This window comes from Nerophis lumbriciformis, linkage group LG11, assembly GCF_033978685.3.
Source record: "Nerophis lumbriciformis linkage group LG11, RoL_Nlum_v2.1, whole genome shotgun sequence".
NCBI classification, from domain to species: Eukaryota; Metazoa; Chordata; class Actinopteri; order Syngnathiformes; family Syngnathidae; genus Nerophis; species Nerophis lumbriciformis.
This window is the reverse complement of record NC_084558.2, coordinates 25,964,138-25,983,994: the sequence shown is the minus strand read 5'-3', so window position 1 is coordinate 25,983,994 and position 19,857 is coordinate 25,964,138. Positions and strand designations below refer to the sequence as shown.

The 19,857-nt window shown below is 42.2% G+C and overlaps 1 protein-coding gene across 6 annotated transcripts in view; it reads left to right on the top strand.

Moving 5' to 3' along the window:
- The window catches only part of csmd3b (CUB and Sushi multiple domains 3b), an 877,422-nt gene that overhangs the window by 598,466 nt on the left and 259,099 nt on the right, over nt 1–19,857 (top strand). For all 6 annotated transcript variants that reach the window (XM_061966990.2, XM_072914110.1, XM_061966991.2 and 3 more), the window contains one exon: nt 15,179–15,300. In XM_061966990.2, coding sequence (XP_061822974.1) covers nt 15,179–15,300 — 122 coding nt within the window. The remainder of the gene's footprint in view (nt 1–15,178; nt 15,301–19,857) is intronic.

The following is a 19,857-nucleotide window of genomic DNA, read 5'->3' as shown; positions in this document are numbered from 1 at the left end:
AAGCGGCAGCAGCTCAACACATGCAGGGTTCAATGTTAAGGTTTTTTTTTACTTGCCTGACTTCTCAAATCTACTTGCCCCAATATTTTTACTTGTCCTGCCTAGGTTTTTTTCTGGCTGTGTAGTGCTCATGGCTTATATCTTACTAAAATTCTTCCCATTGACTATTTACAACACTACACAGTATTTATTATTATTATTATTATTATTAGTAGTATTATCTATAATTACATTTAAATGGCATTGCATACATGTAAAATTAAATGCTATTTCACATTATTTGACCAGTAGCAGTTACACTCATCTGAACAGGTCAGCCACCTGTTTAAAGCCCGATCACAGTTGAAATCTTGAAATGAAGGGCCTTTAATGGCCAAAACATTAACCTGGACAACATTTTAACAGCTGGTTGGCTCAGATTTTATTCTTTTCATTGCATTCACATGCTGCAGTGGACAATTTAGCTTCAGTCCATGTGTGTTTATTGACAACAGGGTTATAACCTGGACACGTTAGCTCGTCGGTATGAAAACACGTGACTGTTACTACGTGCGTCTGCCCGGCCCACGAGTCAAACAGCGGCGGTGTTAATGAAGCAGCGTCAGGCTGCTCACCGTCAGTGAAACGCTCGGTGAAATCGCGGATTAACGTTAAATATATGACGAGCCGCGAGCGATGCAGCTATAACCTATCTACCTATAACACCTGTAAAAATGAAGCAATGCTACCACGCTAGCAAGCGTTAGCTAGCCGGCTATGATCCACCAAGCTGCTAACTATCGCCAAAAGGCACCATTTAAGTTTTTTTCCCCATGGCATCCTCTATCAAGGCTTTCAGCAGCTTTTGGACGTTTGAGGTAGAAACGTAGGAAGCGCCATCATTATGAAAAGTAGCCGGCGAGTATTGTGATCCCGTCCGTCCGTCCCTCTTTTTCTTCTTCTTCTTCTTCTTCTTCTTCTTCTTCTTCTTCTGGCCCACCAGGTGAATTAAGTGCTATTGGCGGAGTTACAATGCATAGTAGGCTACCGCCACCTACTGCACCGGAGGTGTAACTGCAAGCAACATTCACAGACAGTCCCATTGCTTTTATGAGCAGTCGAGCGAGTCAAAAGCCGAAAAATCCATTTGTGGCAGACGTAATTCTTTCTTGGCGGGCCGCCACAAATAAATGAATGTGTGGGAAACACTGATACTCTATTAGCCACAACACAACCAGGCTTATATTTAATATGCCACAAATTAATCCCGCATTACAAACACCTCCCCCCTCCCGTCCATATAACCCGCCAATACAACTCAAACACCTGCACAACACACTCAATCCCACAGCCCAAAATACCGTTCACCTCCCCAAAGTTCATACAGCACATATATTTCCCCAAAGTCCCCAAAGTTACGTACGTGACATGCACATAGCGGCACGCACGTACGGGCAAGCGATCAAATGTTTGGAAGCCGCAGCTGCATGCGTACTCACGGTACCGTGTCTGCGTATCCAACTCAAAGTCCTTCTGGTAAGAGTCTCTGTTGTCCCAGTTCTCCACAGGCCAATGGTAAAGCTCGACTGTCATCTTCCGGGAATGTAAACAATGAAACACCGGCTGTGTTATCCGGCACACCAGTCAAGGGGTGCATTCTACGGCGGGGGTGCGTTATCCAGCAAAACACCTGCCGCAATACACCGCTTCCCACCTACAGCTTTCTTCTTTGCTGTCTCCATTGTTCATTGAACAAATTGCAAAAGATTCACCAACACAGATGTCCAGAATACTGTGGAATTTTGCGATGAAAACAGACGACTTAATAGCTGGCCACCATGCTGTCCCAAAATGTTCTCCACAATCCGTGACGTCACGCGCTGACGTCATCATACTGTGACGTTTTCAGCAGGATATTTCGCGCAAAATTTAAAATTGCACTTTAGTAAGCTAACCCGGCCATATTGGCATGTGTTGCAAGGTTAAGATTTCATCATTGATATATAAACTGCGTGGTCGGTAGTAGTGGGTTTCAGTAGGCCTTTAAGTCACAGTATTTCCGGGATTGAACAAAAAACACAACATGTAAACTCTTCTCGGTATCAAATACCTCCTTTGTCATGTCCATGCAGCAATCCAGTGCTAACGCAACAAACCGTAAGAAACGGAGGTAAAAACTATTCAAAAGGGTTAAGTTTTCTCGTTTTAAGGTTGCCAAATAACGATGTGTTCGAAGCAGAAGACATAAAACGGCAGGTTTTAAGTTTCATTTGGGTCAAGGGAGTGGAGCCGCAGCCACGCTTTACTTTGTACCTCTTGCTAGTCCTGACAGAATTGCTATTGTGACATCCAGTGGACACATTTGGAACAGCAGTTTTGTTAATTCTAAAATAATGCAGCTCATTTTAATACTTGGCAAACTCATCACGCGGGCCGGATAAAATCTGTTTGCGGGCCTGATCCGGCCTGCGGGCCGTACGTTTGACACCCCTGGTTTAGAGTTCAGGTGTTATTTTATTTTGTGCGCGGCATAAATTTGCTGTGCGCAGAGGACGCCTGAGCAGTTTGCAATTGGTCAGGCGCACACCTTAGAGGGAAAGTTGCACTTAAGGCGGAATTGACCCTGCAAGCAGCCATTTTGAAATAACATCTCACACGTCCTTAATGCCATTGAATTCCAGTCACTAATAATCAGGCATGACACAAAATCGACCGCATGTTCTGAGCTCCGTTTGAATGCCAGTGTCCTGCTTTGAGGAGTTAACATTGCTTAAACAAAGCTCAACTTTAGTAAAAGTTTTAAAAGTGCTCGTTTGGGGGATCATCTTTAAGTTTGTTCAAACATTTTAAGCTGAGCAATTAAAGTGATGTTGAATCCTTAATAAAAATTGATAACAACCCAAATAATTGATTTTGGAACCAAAAATGTCGTCTCACCGTAATTCTACCACTATTGGTTTTAATTAGAGATGTCCGATACTGGCTTTTTTACCGATATCCGATATTCCGATATAGTCCAACTCTTAATTACCGATGCCGATATCAACCGATGCCGATATCAACCGATACCGATACATACAGTCGTGGAATTAACACATTATGATGCCTAATTCTGCTGTGATGCCCCGCTGGATGCATTAAACAATGTAACAAGGTTTTCCAAAATAAATCAACTCAAGTTATGGAAAAAAATGCCAACATGGCACTGCCATATTTATTATTGAAGTCACAAAGTGCATTGTTTTTTTTTTAACATGCCTCAAAACAGCAGCTTGGAATTTGGGACATGCTCTCCCTGAGAGAGACTGTGAGGAGGTTGAGGTGGGGTTGAGGTGGGGGCGGGGGGGGGGGGGGGGGGGGGGTAGGAGGTAGCGGGGGTGTATATTGTAGTGTCCCGGAAAAGTTAGTGCTGCAAGGGATTCTGGGTATTTGTTCTGTTGTGTTTATGTTGTGTTACAGTGCGGATGTTCTCCCAAAATGTGTTTGTCATTCTTGTTTGGTGTGGGTTTTACAGTGTGGCACATATTTGTAACCGTGTTAAAGTTGTTTATACGGCCACCCTCAGTGCAACCTGTATGGCTGTTGATCAAGTATGCCTTGCATTCACTTGTGTGTGTGAAAAGCCGTAGATATTATGTGACTGGGCCGGCTTGCAAAGGAAGTGCCTTTAAGGTTTATTGGCGCTCTGTACCTCTCCCTATGTCTGTCTACACAGCGGCGTTTTAAAAAGTCATAAATTTTACTATTTGAAACCGATACCGATATTTATGAAACCAATTCCGATAATTTCCGATATTACATTTTAAAGCATTTATCGGCTGATAATATCGTCAGTTCGATATTATCGGACATCCCTAGTTTTAATCAATTAATAACCATTATGAACCATACTTTTTTAGTTAATATTTTGCAGCTGCTCCAAATCTGTCCTTGAATGCAAGCTGAAAGGAAAGTGTTTTCAAGCGTCCTTGGTCTTGTTGTGTCGTAGTTGAATACAAAGCGCGCCCCGAGGGGATTTGTGACCCGCCAACCTCCAAGGCTGATCTGCTCGCCGGGACCATGCGGACCTTGAGATGGCGACAGCAGTCAGGGATCTTCTGCCGTTCCCTGCTGGGGATTGGAAAAAAATGAATTAAAAAAAAACACTTGCTAGCTACACTTGAAAGAAAAGAGGCGCTCCAAAACTCTCTTTTGAAGTTGCCAAATATCTGTTTGACAGCTACAGGCGAGACAGCTGAAAGTTTAGGTTAAAGTTAAAGAACCAATGATTGTCTCACACACACACGAGGTGTGGTGAAATTTGTCCTTTGCATTTGACCCATCCCCTTGTTCACCCCCTGGGAGATGAGGGGAGCAGTGAGCAGCAGCGGTGCCGCCCCCGGGAATTTTTTTGGTGATTTAACCCCCAATTCCAACCCTTGATGCTGAATGCCAAGCAGGGAGGTAATGGGTCCCATTTTTATAGTCTTTGGTATGACTCGGCCGGGGTTTGAACTCACAACCTACCGATCTCAGGGCGGACACTCTTATCACTAGGCCACTGAGTAGGTTGAACGTTTTTTAAACGTTTGTTTCTTCTTTAGCGAATAAGCTAACTTACCATGATGTTGCTGTTACAATGTGGGTGTAATGTTAGCACTTTACACATAGAGTAGGAAGGGGATTGATTCGTCGCGGTTTACCTGACAAATGAAACGTGACAAATTGGGGGAGTGCACTATCCAATTTAGCCGCCAGATGGCAGTCGAGGGTTGAATACCCTAAAGTGTGTTGTGTGGCAATTCTAATTTTGACCACAGCGTCAGTGATAGAGTGGAGCTTTAGATCATTTTCAGCACACTGCATTGCAAAATGAAGAACCCCCAACTTCCTCTCACACGAGATCCACCCATGGGGCCATATGAATCCATTCCCTGCTGTAGCTACCTAGTGTTGCTAAGCTTTAACTTCATGATGTGGATATAAAAGGATCATCGACTTTAGAAGAGTATATTTTTGATTGAATTCCAACTCGTACGGCCTCAGCTGTATTTCCCGTTTCTCTGTTTTTATTAACAAGGTAGAGAAATGTTTATCTATTGGAGCCACATGTATTTATTGTTTGAATGTTTTGAAACGTTACATGTTTTAAACGTCCACATTTCACACATTTCTTAACCTTTCCAAAGTTAAAATGATCTTGCTGATGTTAGTTAATTGCAAACACACTAATGCTGGCATGCTAATATTAGGCGTATACCTGCAAAATGAGTTTAAAAAACTAGCATGCTAATTTTAGCATTTTTCACAAATTCTGTAGATAGATCTCAAAGTCGAATATTTCATTATTTCACGTATGCTAACTTTTAGCATTTTAGCTTTTTTTTTTTAGCTTACTTTGCAGGGACAGGCCAAGGAGTCATACATTTGGTTTAGAGCTGTCAAGACTAACAAGTTAACTCAAAAAAATTATCGCGTTAATCATGTATGTATGCAGATTAATCCCGCCATTTATTTTGAGCCCACATGCTCCTTTACATGACCATGGATGGTTTACCTGAAAGGCGGCACATTATATGGTCAGTGTTTAGGACATTTCATATGTCAGGAAATGATGAGTGAGGAGACTCGGACTGGTGTGCTCGCTGGCAATATTTCACTCCAAAATACACCCCAACGGTACTTTAGAACTAAAACTGAAATTGCAAGTTTTGACCAATAAGTGACATGCATTTAATACATAAAACATTTTAAAGAAATTATTCTGGATGACATTCTGACAATACAATTGTGTTTGTGTCCAAATATTGGGTTCTTATTTGAGTTAATTTAAACTATGCAAGTACTGTATTTTTCGGACGATAAGTCGCAGTATTTTTCATAGTTTGGCCGAAGTGCGACTTATACTCAGGAGCGACTTATGTGTGAAATTATTAACACATTACCGTAAAATATCAAATAATACTATTTAGCTCATTCACGTAAGAGACTAGACGTATACGATTTCATGGAATTTAGTGATTAGGAGTGACAGATTGTTTGGTAAACGTATAGCATGTTCTATATGTTATAGTTATTTGAATGACTCTTACCATAATATGTTACGTTAACATACCAAGCACGTTCTCAGTTGGTTATTTATGAGTCATATAACGTACACTTATTCAGCCTGTTGTTCACTATTCTTTATTTATTTTAAATTGCCTTTCAAATGTCTATTCTTGGTGTTGGGTTTTATCAAATAAATTTCCCCCAAAAATGCGACTTATACTCCAGTGCGACTTATGTATGTTTTTTTCCTTCTTTATTATGCATTTTCGGCCGGTGCGATTTATATTCCGGAGCGATTTATACTCCGAAAAACGCGGTAATTATTAATGATTAATCCAAATACAAACAAGTGATTAATCTGACTTTTTAGAATTATTGTTTGACCGCACTGATTTTGTAACTTGAATCTACCTTGCATGCTAATGTTAACATGCTAGCTTTTGAGCTAATTTTGCAGTTATACACCTCAGAGTCAAATATTTTGTAATTTCATGTATTAGCATGCTAGCTAATTTCTATTAGCATGCTAGCTGTGTTTTATAGTCATATTTTCTGAATTTATGCTACCTGGCGTGCTAACTGTTAGAATTTTCAGCATTTTCATGCAATTTCTACCACAAATAATGTCAAGACTTGGTCCTGGGGTTTAGTTTTTCTCGAAGGCAATGGAAAGTCGGCTCGGGCGAGACGGGAATGAAGATACATTTTTTATTTAAAGACTATAAATACAAAACAAGGAAGTGAACAAAAGGCGCGCACAATGGCGGCTAACAAACTATGAAACCAAACACTTGCACAAAGGCAAAAACTATGAACAACAAAAAACACTAACTGTGGCTTAATAAACAAAAACTTACTTGGCATGGAACCGACATGAAAAAAGAGCAGCAAGGATCATAAGGGTGTGGAGAGTGTGCAGAAGCATAAATATGGGGATGTCACCAGAAAGACAAACTGAAAACACTGAACTTAAATACTACAGACATGATTAACGAAAACAGGTGCGTGACTCAAAACGTGAAACAGGTGCGTGACGTGACAGGTGAAAACTAATGGGTTGCTATGGTGACAATCAAGAGTGCACAATGAGTCCAAACGTGGAACAGGTGAAACTAATGGGGTAATCATGGAAACAAGACAAGGGAGTGAAAAGCCAGAAACTAAAGAGTCCTATAACTAAACTAAACATGACTTAAAACAAAACATGATTACACAGACATGACAAATAATGTTTTTTTCTTTTTGTTTTTACATCTGTGTCTAAATTGCACTTCTAACATACTATTTTGGGACCTGTCAGATGTATTAAAAGTGATAAAAATACTATAATATCTTTGTGACAAATCTTCTGAGGAACAAGCTTGTATACAAATTGCACACCGACGATAATTCCTTCCTTGCGGTCTCTATGGCAACACTGTACCCAATCACCTATTGGCACGCTGATCATGTGACCACCCGTCCAGGCCACCCTGATTGAACTGTCAAAGTGCACACGTGCACACTCTGTCACATGCAGATATACCATCACGCACACACACACACACACACACACACACACACACACATGCTATAGTCCACACACACGTCATGTCTGTATGTGGCTATGAGTGTATGGATTGCAGTGAGGCGAACACAAGAGAAGGTCAGGGGAAGATGCATTGAGAATTAGAGAAACAATCAGTCAGGGGCCAGTCTAGCGGAAGCAGAGGTGACGGAGGACCAAAACGACACACTGGGGAGGTATAGATCTTCTCCAAAGGGTTTCCTGCTTGTCCCCTGTCCAGCACACCGACACAATTGTCATTTATACAGGCCGGAAAAACACACATACTATTAGAACACACATACTGTTGTAGTAAACACAATTGAAATATTTTTTAAAAGTAATATTTGAGGTTATAATTCATATTTTTAGTCAACTTATTTGTATAGAGTATTTTTTTGTAAATTAGTTATTTTCATTCCATTGTAACTTAACACTACTTACAGGGTTTTCCTGAAATTGCCAAATACCTGTGGCAGTGAGGGCGTGGTTAGGGGCGTGTTGTGGACGTGGTCACAATTAAATTGTCATATAATTTGCTATGATGATAAGATTTTTTTTTAAAAGGCTATAAAAAAAATGAATACATACATTTAAAACAAATCTGTGTTATTAATAATTTGGATCAAGATATTTTTCTAAATTTTACTTTGTTTTGCTCTATTTTCAAATGTTGCTGCTTATTTTACAATGTACTTGTTTAAGAATTTTTCAAGTGTTGAGAGACTTTTAGTGACTTTTTCTTTATTAAAAATGACTAGCAACACATCTAGCATCTTTTTCTGGTGTAGTTATAGGCTGCAGTTGTGTTTATCAATTCATACTGTAACAACCTGCTGGTGTTAATGATTTGTTTGTGTGGTTTTGATTTGATTTTCATTGTTCCTATGATGGGGCAGCACGGTGGAACAGGGGTTAGTGCATCTGCCTCACAATACGAAGGTCCTGAGTAGTCTTGGGTTCAATCCCGGGCTCGGGATCTTTCTGTGTGGAGTTTGCATGTTCTCCCCGTGACTGCGTGGGTTCCCTCCGGGTACTCCGGCTTCCTCCCACCTCCAAAGACATGCACCTGGGGATAGGTTGATTGGCAACACTAAATTGGCCCTAGTGTGTGAATGTGAGTGTGAATGTTGTCTGTCTATCTGTGTTGGCCCTGCGATGAGGTTGCGACTTGTCCAGGGTGTACACCGCCTTCCGCCCGATTGTAGCTGAGATAGGCTCCAGCGCCCCCCGCGACCCCGAAGGGAATAAGCGGTAGAAAATGGATGGATGGATGTTCCTATGATCGCGAACACACCATCAGCGGCTAAAAGTGGATTGGCGGAGAATGACAAATTGTTGTTGCGTGACTGGGAGGGAAACACGGAGATGGACGTGTGTACACAGGAGGAAACATTGTTAGAATTGGGCCGGATGTTAGCAAAAGATTAGCAATAAAAGCAAAAAAAAGGGTCAGACTTTATGTGACTTCTTCTGGAGACTACAATGCATGATATTACTTTATTTGTTTTCACGTTTAAAAAAACAACACATTTTTAAGGTGTGGCGGCTATAATTTTGTGTGTGACGATCAGTTACATTAAGTGGAAGCTTAAATACATCGACTTGTAGTAGTTTGCTCATTTCCTGTCTTTTTAGTCAACATTTAAGCTGAGGATGCTATTAACAATTTGATCTATAATTCATTATCTTAGTTTGGTTAAATATTATCCTATTTATATATTTTTCGGCTCAACTTTCCTTATCTACTTTAATACTAATAATTTACTCATATGAACCTATTTCATGTCTTCATAGAAACCCTTTTTTTTTTTATCTCAGGGTGCTAATAATATTTATGTATAATTAAAAAAGGCCAAGCGGTGTGCGGCTTTGGCGGTTGCGGAGGCAAAAACACGGACGTGAGAGGAGTTCAAAGAAGCCATGGAGAACGACTTCCAGACAGCTTCAAAGAGATTCTGGACCACAATCCACCGCCTTAGGAGTGGGAAGCAGTGCACTGTCAAACACCGTTTATAGTGGGGACAGTGTGCTACTGATGTCGACTGGGGATATTGTGGATTGGTGGATGGAATACCTCGAAGACCTGCTTAATCCCACCTACATGTCTTCCAATGAGGAAGCAGTGCCTGGGGACTATGTGGTGGTCTCTCCTATTTCTGGGGCTGAGGTTGCCGAGGTAGTTAAGAAGCTCCTCGGTAGCAGGCGGTGGATGAGATGCGCCAGAAGTTGCAACGGCTCTGGATGCTGGGAGGTTGTCGTGGTTGACAAGACTCTGCAGCATTTCGTGGACATCGGGGACGGTGCCTCTGGATTGGCAGACTGGGGTAGTGGTTCCTCTATTTAAAAGGGGAACCAGAGGGTGGGTTTTAACTATTGTGGGACCACACTCCTCAGCCTTCCCAGTAAGGTCTATTTAGGTGTACTGGAGAGAAGGCTAAGCCGGATATTCAAAACTCAGAATCAGGAGGAGCAGTGTGGTTTTTGTCCTGGTCGTGGAACTGTGGACCAACTCTATAGTCTTGATAGAATTCCTTGAGGTTGCATGGGAGTTTGCCCAGCATGTGTTTTGTGGACTTGGAGAAGGCATTCGACCGTGTCCCTCGGGAAGTCCTTTGGAGAGTGCTCCGAGTATGGGGTATCGGGCCACATGATTGTGGCGGTCTGCTCCCTGTATGATCAGTGTCAGAGCTTGGTCTGCATTAAGTCGGACCCGTTTCCAGTGAGGGTTTGGACTCCGTCAGGGCTGCCTTTTGTCACAGATTCTGTTTAGAACTTTTATGGACAGAATTTCTAGGCGCAGTCAGGGTGTTGAGGGGATCTAGTTTGGTGTCTGCAGAATTAGATCTCTGCTTTTTGCGGATGATGTGGTTCTGTGGTCTTGTTCACGAGTGAGGGAAGAGTAGATTGTGAGATAGACAGGCGGATCGGTGCGGCGTCTGCAATGATACGGACCCTGCATTGGCCCGTTGTGGTGAGAAGGAGCAAAGCTCTCCAATGGGAGAGCTTTGGTCATGAGCTTTAGTTATGACCAAAAGGACAAGATCACGGGTACAAGCGGCTGAAATTAGTTCCCTCCCTCGGGTGGCAGGGCTCTACCTTAGAGATAGGGTGAGAAGCTTTGTCATTCGGGAGAAGCTCACAGTAAAACCGCTGCTCCTCCACATCCAGAGGAGCCAGATGAGGTGGTTCGGGCATCTGGTCAGGATGCCCCCCAAACGCCTCCCTGTGAGGTGTTTAGGGGGCATCCGACCGGGAAGGGACCACGGGGAAAACCTAGGACATGGCGGAGGGACTATGTTAATTTCCTTACTGTGTGAACTTTATCTATGTAAGCAGATATACAAACCCCGTTTCCATATGAGTTGGGAAATTGTGTTAGATGTAAATATAAACGGAATACAATGATTTACAAATCATTTTCAACTCATATTCAGTTGAATATGCTACAAAGACAACATATTTGATGTTCAAACTGATACACTTTTTTTTTTTTGCAAATAATCATTACCTTTAGAATTTGATGCCAGCAACACGTGACAAAGAAGTTGGGAAAGGTGGCAATAAATACTGATAAAGTTGAGGAATGCTCATCAAACACTTATTCGGAACATCCCACAGGTGAACAGGCAAATTGGAAACAGGTGGGTGCCATGATTGGGTATAAAAGTAGATTCCATGAAATGCTCAGTCATTCACAAACAAGGATGGGGCGAGGGTCACCACTTTGTCAACAAATGCGTGAGCAAATTGTTGAACAGTTTAAGAAAAACCTTTCTCAAGCAGCTATTGCAAGGAATTTAGGGATTTCACCATCTACGGTTCGTAATATAATCAAAGGGTTCAGAGAATCTGGAGAAATCACTGCACGTAAGCAGCTAAGCCCGTGACCTTCGATCCCTCAAACTGTACTGCATCAACAAGCGACATCAGTGTGTAAAGGATATCACCACATGGGCTCAGGAACACTTCAGAAACCCACTGTCAGTAACTACAGTTGGTCGCTACATCTGTAAGTGCAAGTTAAAACTCTCCTATGCAAGGCGAAAACCGTTTATCAACAACACCCAGAAACGCTGTCGGCTTCGCTGGGCCTGAGCTCATCTAAGATGGACTGATGCAAAGTGGAAAAGTGTTCTGTGGTCTGACGAGTTCACATTTCAAATTGTTTTTGGAAACTGTGGATGTCGTGTCCTCCGGACCAAAGAGGAAAAGTACCATCCGGATTGTTATAGGCGCAAAGTTGAAAAGCCAGCATGTGTGATGGTATGGGGGTGTATTAGTGCCCAAGACATGGGTAACTTACACATCTGTGAAGGCACCATTAATGCTGAAAGGTACATACAGGTTTTGGAGCAACATATGTTGCCATCCAAGCAACGTTACCGTGGACGCCCCTGCTTATTTCAGCAAGACAATGCCAAGCCACGTGTTACATCAACGTGGCTTCATAGTAAAAGAGTGCGGGTACTAGACTGGCCTGCCTGTAGTCCAGACCTGTCTCCCATTGAAAATGTGTGGCGCATTATGAAGCCTAAAATACCACAACGGAGACCCCTGGACTGTTGAACAACTTATGCTGTACATCAAGCAAGAATGGGAAAGAATTCCACCTGAGAAGCTTAAAAAATGTGTCTCCTCAGTTCCCAAACGTTTACTGAGTGTTGTTAAAAGGAAAGGCCATGTAACACAGTGGTAAACATGCCCTTTCCCAACTACTTTGGCACGTGTTGCAGCCATGAAATTCTAAGTTAATTATTATTTGCAAAAGAAAAAATAGGGTTTATGAGTTTGAACATCGAATATCTTGTCTTTGTAGTGCATTCAATTGAATATGGGTTGAAAAGAATTTGCAAATCATTGTATTCCGTTTATATTTACATCTAACACAATTTCCCAACTCATATGGAAACAGGGTTTGTATGTCAAACATTATTAACAAGCACAGCATCAACTGTTTTTTTTTTTTTTTTTTTTGCACTTCCCTTTGTTGCAAGGCAGATTTGGCCCTAAAACTTCAAAAGTAATTGCAGACATCAATATTTGTGTTTCCATGCTATTCAGCTGCCCGACAAAGTAGGGAAACGACAGGGAGAGTCCACATAAACCGTCAAATTTGTCCAAAAACACCCTATTATGGAACACCTTAAGAACCCATGTAATTGTATAATATATTTTTTCTAATGCCATCGCCATCGCAATCTGCTGGAGGTCCAGGGGCACTCCCCCACTTGCCCCACGTGCAAAATTGTCAATGATTCTGTTGCCTAGTTTAATTTCTGCATTAGTGACTTTCAGTAAAGGGTTGTAATGAATACATTTTGTACATTATGTGTGTATATAGTCTCACATGGTGGTTAGAGTGTCCGCCCTGAGATCGGTAGGTTGTGAGTTCAAACCCCGGCCGAGTCATACCAAAGACTATAAAAATGGGACCCATTACCTCCCTGCTTGGCACTCAGCATCAAGGGTTGGAATTGGGGGTTAAATCACCAAAAAATGATTCCCGGGCGCGGCCACCGCTGCTGCCCACTGCTCCCCTCACCTCCCAGGGGGTGATCAAGGGTGATGGGTCAAATGCAGAGAATAATCTCGCCACACCTAGTGTGTGTGTGTGTGACAATCATTGGTACTTTAACTTTAACTTTAACATGTTCGTTCATGCAGATGTATGGTTTTCTTTGTTCGCCTCTTTTCTGCCACGAGTGTGCGCTCCGGCAGGTCCCAATCGTTGAACAAACTAATTAAGGAACAAACGCCGCTTCAAACCAAGCAGAAAATTACCTCCCGACTCAAAGCAGGACGACCCAAGGACGCACAATCTGGCTTCTCGGATGCGTAATGACGGTTTATTTGGTGTGTTAACAACAAGCATGTGTCATTTTCACTGCGGATGTATTATTTCTGTTGCCAGTTTTTGTGCCATAATGCAAAGAAGAGACAGAATGTTTTTGATACGGCTCTCTACATCACAAGAACCACCAGTATTGTAAAACAAATATAAACATAAAATATATATAATTATAATAATACAAATATAAATTGTGTTATAATAAAAACAATAATAATGGTAAATTTTACTTTGATTGGGATTCAAAACTTTCACCCATTGTGCTATCCAACTACCCACAATATGTTTTCACCACAATGTGTTTTCACCATGAATAACCATTTTTTGGAATGTGGGTGATGTTTGTGGGGCCTGATGCAAGGCTAAAGTAAGCCAAATTTGGCCCATGAGCTGCCTATTGAGGACCCCTGCTCTGAATTCTAGAGAGTATCGCGCCTTTTTTAAAGGGCCAACTGCAAAAACACACAAATAACCTTTTTATGAGAGGACCCGTTGTTTTTTCTAAAATACCTACTGATTTGACAGATGCTGGTCAAAGATCCTCTACATCAGGGATGTCAAACTCGTTTTCAGTTGCCAGAGTTTTACCATAAAAAATAGTTTAATACAATACACGGTGTTACTGTAAATGGATACCACAGTAAAATTCTGCTGACTAATCTACCACATTTTTACCAAAAAACATCTATTGTCATGTTTACTATGTACAATTTCATGAATGACTTGCTTTAACACCATGAGTCAAGCAGATATTTGAATATGTATTTTTATTTTTAACAAAACAATGTTTGCAATGTATGACGATATCATAGTCGATGCATTATTACAGTTTAAAAGATGTGCAATTTCATGTTGTACATGTTTTGTTTTTTTGATAACGTGGAACCCAGCAGGCACAAGACATTGATACAATGTTGATTATACATACATGTCCTTTAAAACTGACTTTGATATAACGTTGCAAAGTTTGTATATTGAGACAACATTGTTGTCTAATGTTGGTTGAGAAAGGACCAAATTTCAATGGTCAAATCAACCTCAAACAACCTGACATTGAATAAACGTCAAAAAGCATGTTGTTTCAACGTTGTATTTGTGTTGGAAAATTACCAAATTTCAATGGTCAAATTAACGTCAGAACCCAACATTGATTAAACGTCGTCAAAAAGCATGTTGTTGCAACGTTATGTTTAAGTTGCTCAACGTCAGGACCATTAGTAACTCAACAAGTTATCAACGTTGTTTTAATGTCTTGTGCTTGCTGGGAAAGAACAAGTACATTTAATAAGAAAATAAAAAGTACTTAATCGACACATATTATTTCCAGGCTTTCGCAGGCCATTGACACCTGACAACTACACAGGGTGCTGGTTCACCACCAGTGTCCTTTGATGCCGCAAAAATGTGTCAACCAGCGACTGATTTTGCCTGTGGGCCCCGAGCTGAATAGCCCCGCCCTCGCCACTTCCTTCCTAATTGTCACTGAGCTAGCTGGTCTGTAAGTGGCTGACTTTCTACGGATGTGCTGTGAATTGCTGCTGAGTGTCCCCCATCAGTCAATAGTGCAACTCCAGCTAATCCGGTGGTGTTTCACAGCCAATAGCCTCCAATTAAGCACAGCTGCGGGAGATGGGGCTGGCGGTGTCAATAACTCCTGCCTGACCCCTCCGTACATCCTTCCTTCCGCCCTTTCCAGCGTGGCGGCCGTCGCCTCGGATTGCAGCATGAGAATCATTCTTGTTATTACACTGCTTTTTTGCTCATGTCCACAGTCAAGACCTGCGGCAGCAACCTTCAGGGGCCGTCAGGAATCTTCACCTCGCCCAACTTCCCCATTCAGTATGAGAGCAACGCGCAGTGCGTCTGGATCATCACCGCTTCAAACCCTAACAAGGTTGGTGGCTTTCACTGTCTTTGCAAAAAAACAAACCTACTCAAACACTGGTAAAACATGTATTTGTTTGTGCTTCTCAAATAGCGTCTTTTTCATTTTCAATTGCTGGAATTAATCAACCAGCTGACCAGGAGGTAGAAAGTACAGTGGAACCTCGATTGACAAACTTAATTGATTCTTGAACATGGTTCATCAATCTTAAAGTCTTCATAGTGAAGTATAAGAAACAATGTCAACGTGAATAATTGGTTCTAGCCTCAATGAAAGTCAGTATTTAGTTAAAAAATGCACACTTTGAAGACACTATAACAGTGGTTCTTAACCTTGTTGGAGGTACCGAACCCCACCAGTTTCATATGCCCATTCACCGAACCCTTCTTTAGTGAAAAATAAAATGTTTTTTTTCTTAATTTAATCTTAATTTATAAATATTAATCATGAAATGATGTTATTATATTAAATACATACTAATAAAGATATATTTTACAAACAGAAAGTTACAGGAATGTACACATGATACCATGTTTACATCTCATTGTGCAACATGTGAATGTTTTAGTGGGAACTAAATGCGATATCGGAAGAAGTACAAATTATTTCCAAAGCAGGACCCCCACCCAGACATACAATACTAGTACACAGCTCATGAAAAACAATATGTTGTGTTACTGTCATTGTAAGTGGGCCAAAACACTTATTTTAGATAATAATCCCATGGAAATTACTGCTGTCATTTGATTATAGTAATAAAACATTTAACTTGGTATTTAGTCAGGTTTGAGACAGGTGTGCTGCTGGTGTGGCCACAGTGTGCACATCTAAGTTAAAGTACCAATGATTGTCACACACTAAGTGTGGTGAAATTTGTCCTATGCATTTGACCCATCACCCTTGTCCACCCCCTCGGAAGTGAGGGGAGCAGTGGGCAGCTGCGGTGCCGCGCCCGGGAATTATTTTTGGTGATTTAACCCCCAATTCCAACCCTTGATACTGAGTGCCAAGCAGGGAGGTAATGGCTCCCATTTTTATAGTCTTTGGTATGACTCGGCTGGGGTTTGAACTCACAACCTACCGATCTCAGGGCGGACACTCTAACCATTAGGCCACTGAATAGGTCCACGCATATGGAAAATTAGAGGGAACATTGTTTGGGGGTATCCATAATACGCCGATAGGGAGAAGTTTTTATTTACACGATGAGTCGGGTGTGTCCTGACCTCCGCGGCGGAGGCTCCGCCGAACCCCTGAGGCCGACTCACCGAACCCCTAGGGTTCGATCGAACCCAGGTTAAGAACCACTGCACTATAATATATCATACTGTATACATATCAAACAAACACAACAAGGGGGTAATGGATTAGCAAGATATTTTTATTATCAAAACAACACAACAATGGAAACTGTCAATGCACGCACTCACACAAAAACATTAACAACCATGTTGCTACAATAATAACAAAAAACAGTAAAATAATATTTACCTTGCTGTCGACGAATGTTTATGGCATGCAACCGAAAAGAGGAGACAATGGCAGACACACGAGTTGGAGAAGGGAGGGGATATGTGTGGGTTCCCTCTCCTATCTTAGGCTACGTTCACACTGCAGGGTCGAATGTCCAATTTAGACTTTTTTTTGTCAAATTCGATCTTTTTAGTGGCCATTCTCATTAACAAAAAATTCGATTTCTAATGCAAACGCAATCTGACCCGCATGTGGACATGACGTCATGACGTCGCACGCACTGCAGTCTTTAAGTAAAAATGGCTTCAGCTCTAGTCAGTTTCAGGACTGGCACATTTGTGGCAATTTCAAGGATTTTGTGCAATCAAAGTCCACATTTTCTGAACCGAATTGTTGCGCGTGGGAGAGGACAAGTATTTTTGTTCCGGCAGTTTCACAAGATATTTTATTTTGAATATCTGCTTGAAGATGGTGTCTGTGGGCGAGCAGTCAGCGACAGGAGTGGTGGAACTTTCACGTCAGTTCCTAAAACATATGATCTTTTCTGCTTTGTTGTCAACTATTTATTTTATAACCGTCTATTTTGGCGAATAATTATGTCGCTTATCCATTTCGCTGTGTGAACCATATTGAGTAAGCAAAACAAACAAAACCTGGTGAATAGTGAGAAAAGAAACACGCTGAAGCACTGAGAAGTGGCGACTGAGTAATGGACTGCGTAAACAGAATGTGACGTTGGGGTATCGGCCTCTCCAAAATGGCAGCGCCTTTTGTGTACTCTACTGTACTGTGCCCTAAGACTTCCAGCGGCACACAAAATGAAAAAAAATGAATTAAACGTTTGCACACAGACATGCTTCACACACAGGGGCAGATGCTCGATCTAAAAGTTAGTAAAATGAAAAGTTTGTAAATAAAAGTTCCACTGTTTAATGTCACAGTCTGGTGTTTATCTTGACCCCAAAATGCAGAGATGGCAGGCGAAGAGCAGGTAAAATGCCTAACAATAAATAAATGTGAGACATAAATAACTTACCGTATTTTTCGGACTATAAGTCGCTCCGGAGTATACGTCGCACCGGCCGAAAATGCACAATAAAGAAGGAAAAAAACATATATACGTCGCACTGGAGTATAAGTCGCACTTTTGGGGGAAATTTATTTGATAAAATCCAACACCAAGAATATACATTTGAAAGGCAATTTAAAATAAATAAAGAATAGTGAACAACAGGCTGAATAAGTGTATGTTATATGAGGCATAAATAACCAACTGAGAACGTGCCTGGTAGAGATGCGCGGATAGGCAATTATTTCATCCGCAACCGCATCAGAAAGTCGTCAACCATCCGCCATCCACCCGATGTAACATTTGATCAGAACCGCACCCGCCCGCCATCCGCCCGCACCCGCCCGTTGTTATATATCTAATATAGACGATGCAAGGCATTAGTGAGGTTATAAAGCTTTTGCCTGTTAAAGAAAGGAGACTGATCCAATGCAGCACAGACATTCGCGTGCCACGCTGTCACGACCCAGACGCACACCAGTGCGCAATCATATGGGAACCGCGCTGAGCGCACCTCCAAGCGCGTCTCGCTGCCGGCGACGGCCGGGTATGGGCCCAACGCTCCAGCGCCATCCATTTTCAGGGCTAGTTGATTCGGCAGGTGGGTTGTTACACACTCCTTAGCGGGTTCCGACATCCATGGCCACCGTCCTGCTGTCTATATCAACCAGGGTGAGCCCCACCCCTTTCGTGAGCGCACTGCGCGCGGAGTGACCCCTGTTACGCGCCCCCGGCAACAGGGGTGGCGGGCAGGTAAGCTGCGCGGGCGGAGCGCGCGGAGTGACCCCTGTTACGAGCCCCCGGCCACGGGGGTGGCGGGCAGGTAAGCTGCTTACCTGCTGCGAGTGACGCCGGCCGCGGCGAAGGCGGACGAGGCGGGGTGTCGGTGCGGTGGGCGCGGTGGTGACCCTGGACGTGCGTCGGGCCCTTCTCGCGGATCACCTCAGCTACAGCTTCCGGTGGGGCTCTCTCGGGGGAAGGGGCCTCGGTCCCGGACCCCGGCGAGGCGTCGGGGGCCTTCTCCGCTCCGTAAAAGTGTCCATCTCTTCTTTTTTTTTCTTCTGTTGTGGCATATGCAGCAGGTGCCTGCTCGTTTTTCGTATGTGGGTAACAACATTTAACTATGTATATATATTTCCGAATTGGTTTAACTGCCACCCGCCTGAATCTATTTAAAATCTAATTTTTTTTTATTTCAACCGCCCGACCCGACCCGACCCGACCCACGGATAAAATCTAATTTTTTTAAATTTCATCCGCCCGATCCGCGGATAATCCGCGGACTCCGCGGTTGTGCCCGCAAACCACGCATCTCTAGTGCCTGGTATGTTAACGTGACATATTATGGTAAGAGTCATTCAAATAACTATAACATATAGAACATGCTATACGTTTACCAAACAATCTGTCACTCCTAATCGCTAAATCCCATGAAATCTTCCTCCCCGGTGTTGCCTCTGGTATGGGCCGTTTCCTGTCTTTCTGCTGCTCGATCGCCGTTTTCTGCTGCATATTTCACTACGTCCGGCTTGTAATCTGCAGTATATGATTTCCTTTTCGGTGCCATTTTATTTCAGCCCTTCTCAGTTTTTATAAGTTACCGCCAATGTTGAAATAATCCATTTTAATAGCTACGGATGTAGCAGCAGTTAGTATCCCATGACCCACAATGCACTTCTGCCATGACCCTCCCCCGCCAAATTCTTATTGGTTGACGTGTGTGACGATTGCTGACGTGTGTGTGACGATTGCGGACATTTGCTTCGTCTCTTACGCGAATGAGATAAATAATATTATTTGATATTTTACGGTAATGTGTTAATAATTTCACACATAAGTCGCACCCCTGGCCAAACTATGAAAAAAACTGCGATCTTTAATCTGAAAAATTTGGTAGTAGATAAATTAAGAGTGCACCCTGCCTTCTTTTTATTGTATCCTAATTTGTTATTTTAATTCTGTTTACACTTTTATACACATATATACATTTTATTCTTAGTTGCTTAAGTGTATTGTTATCTATA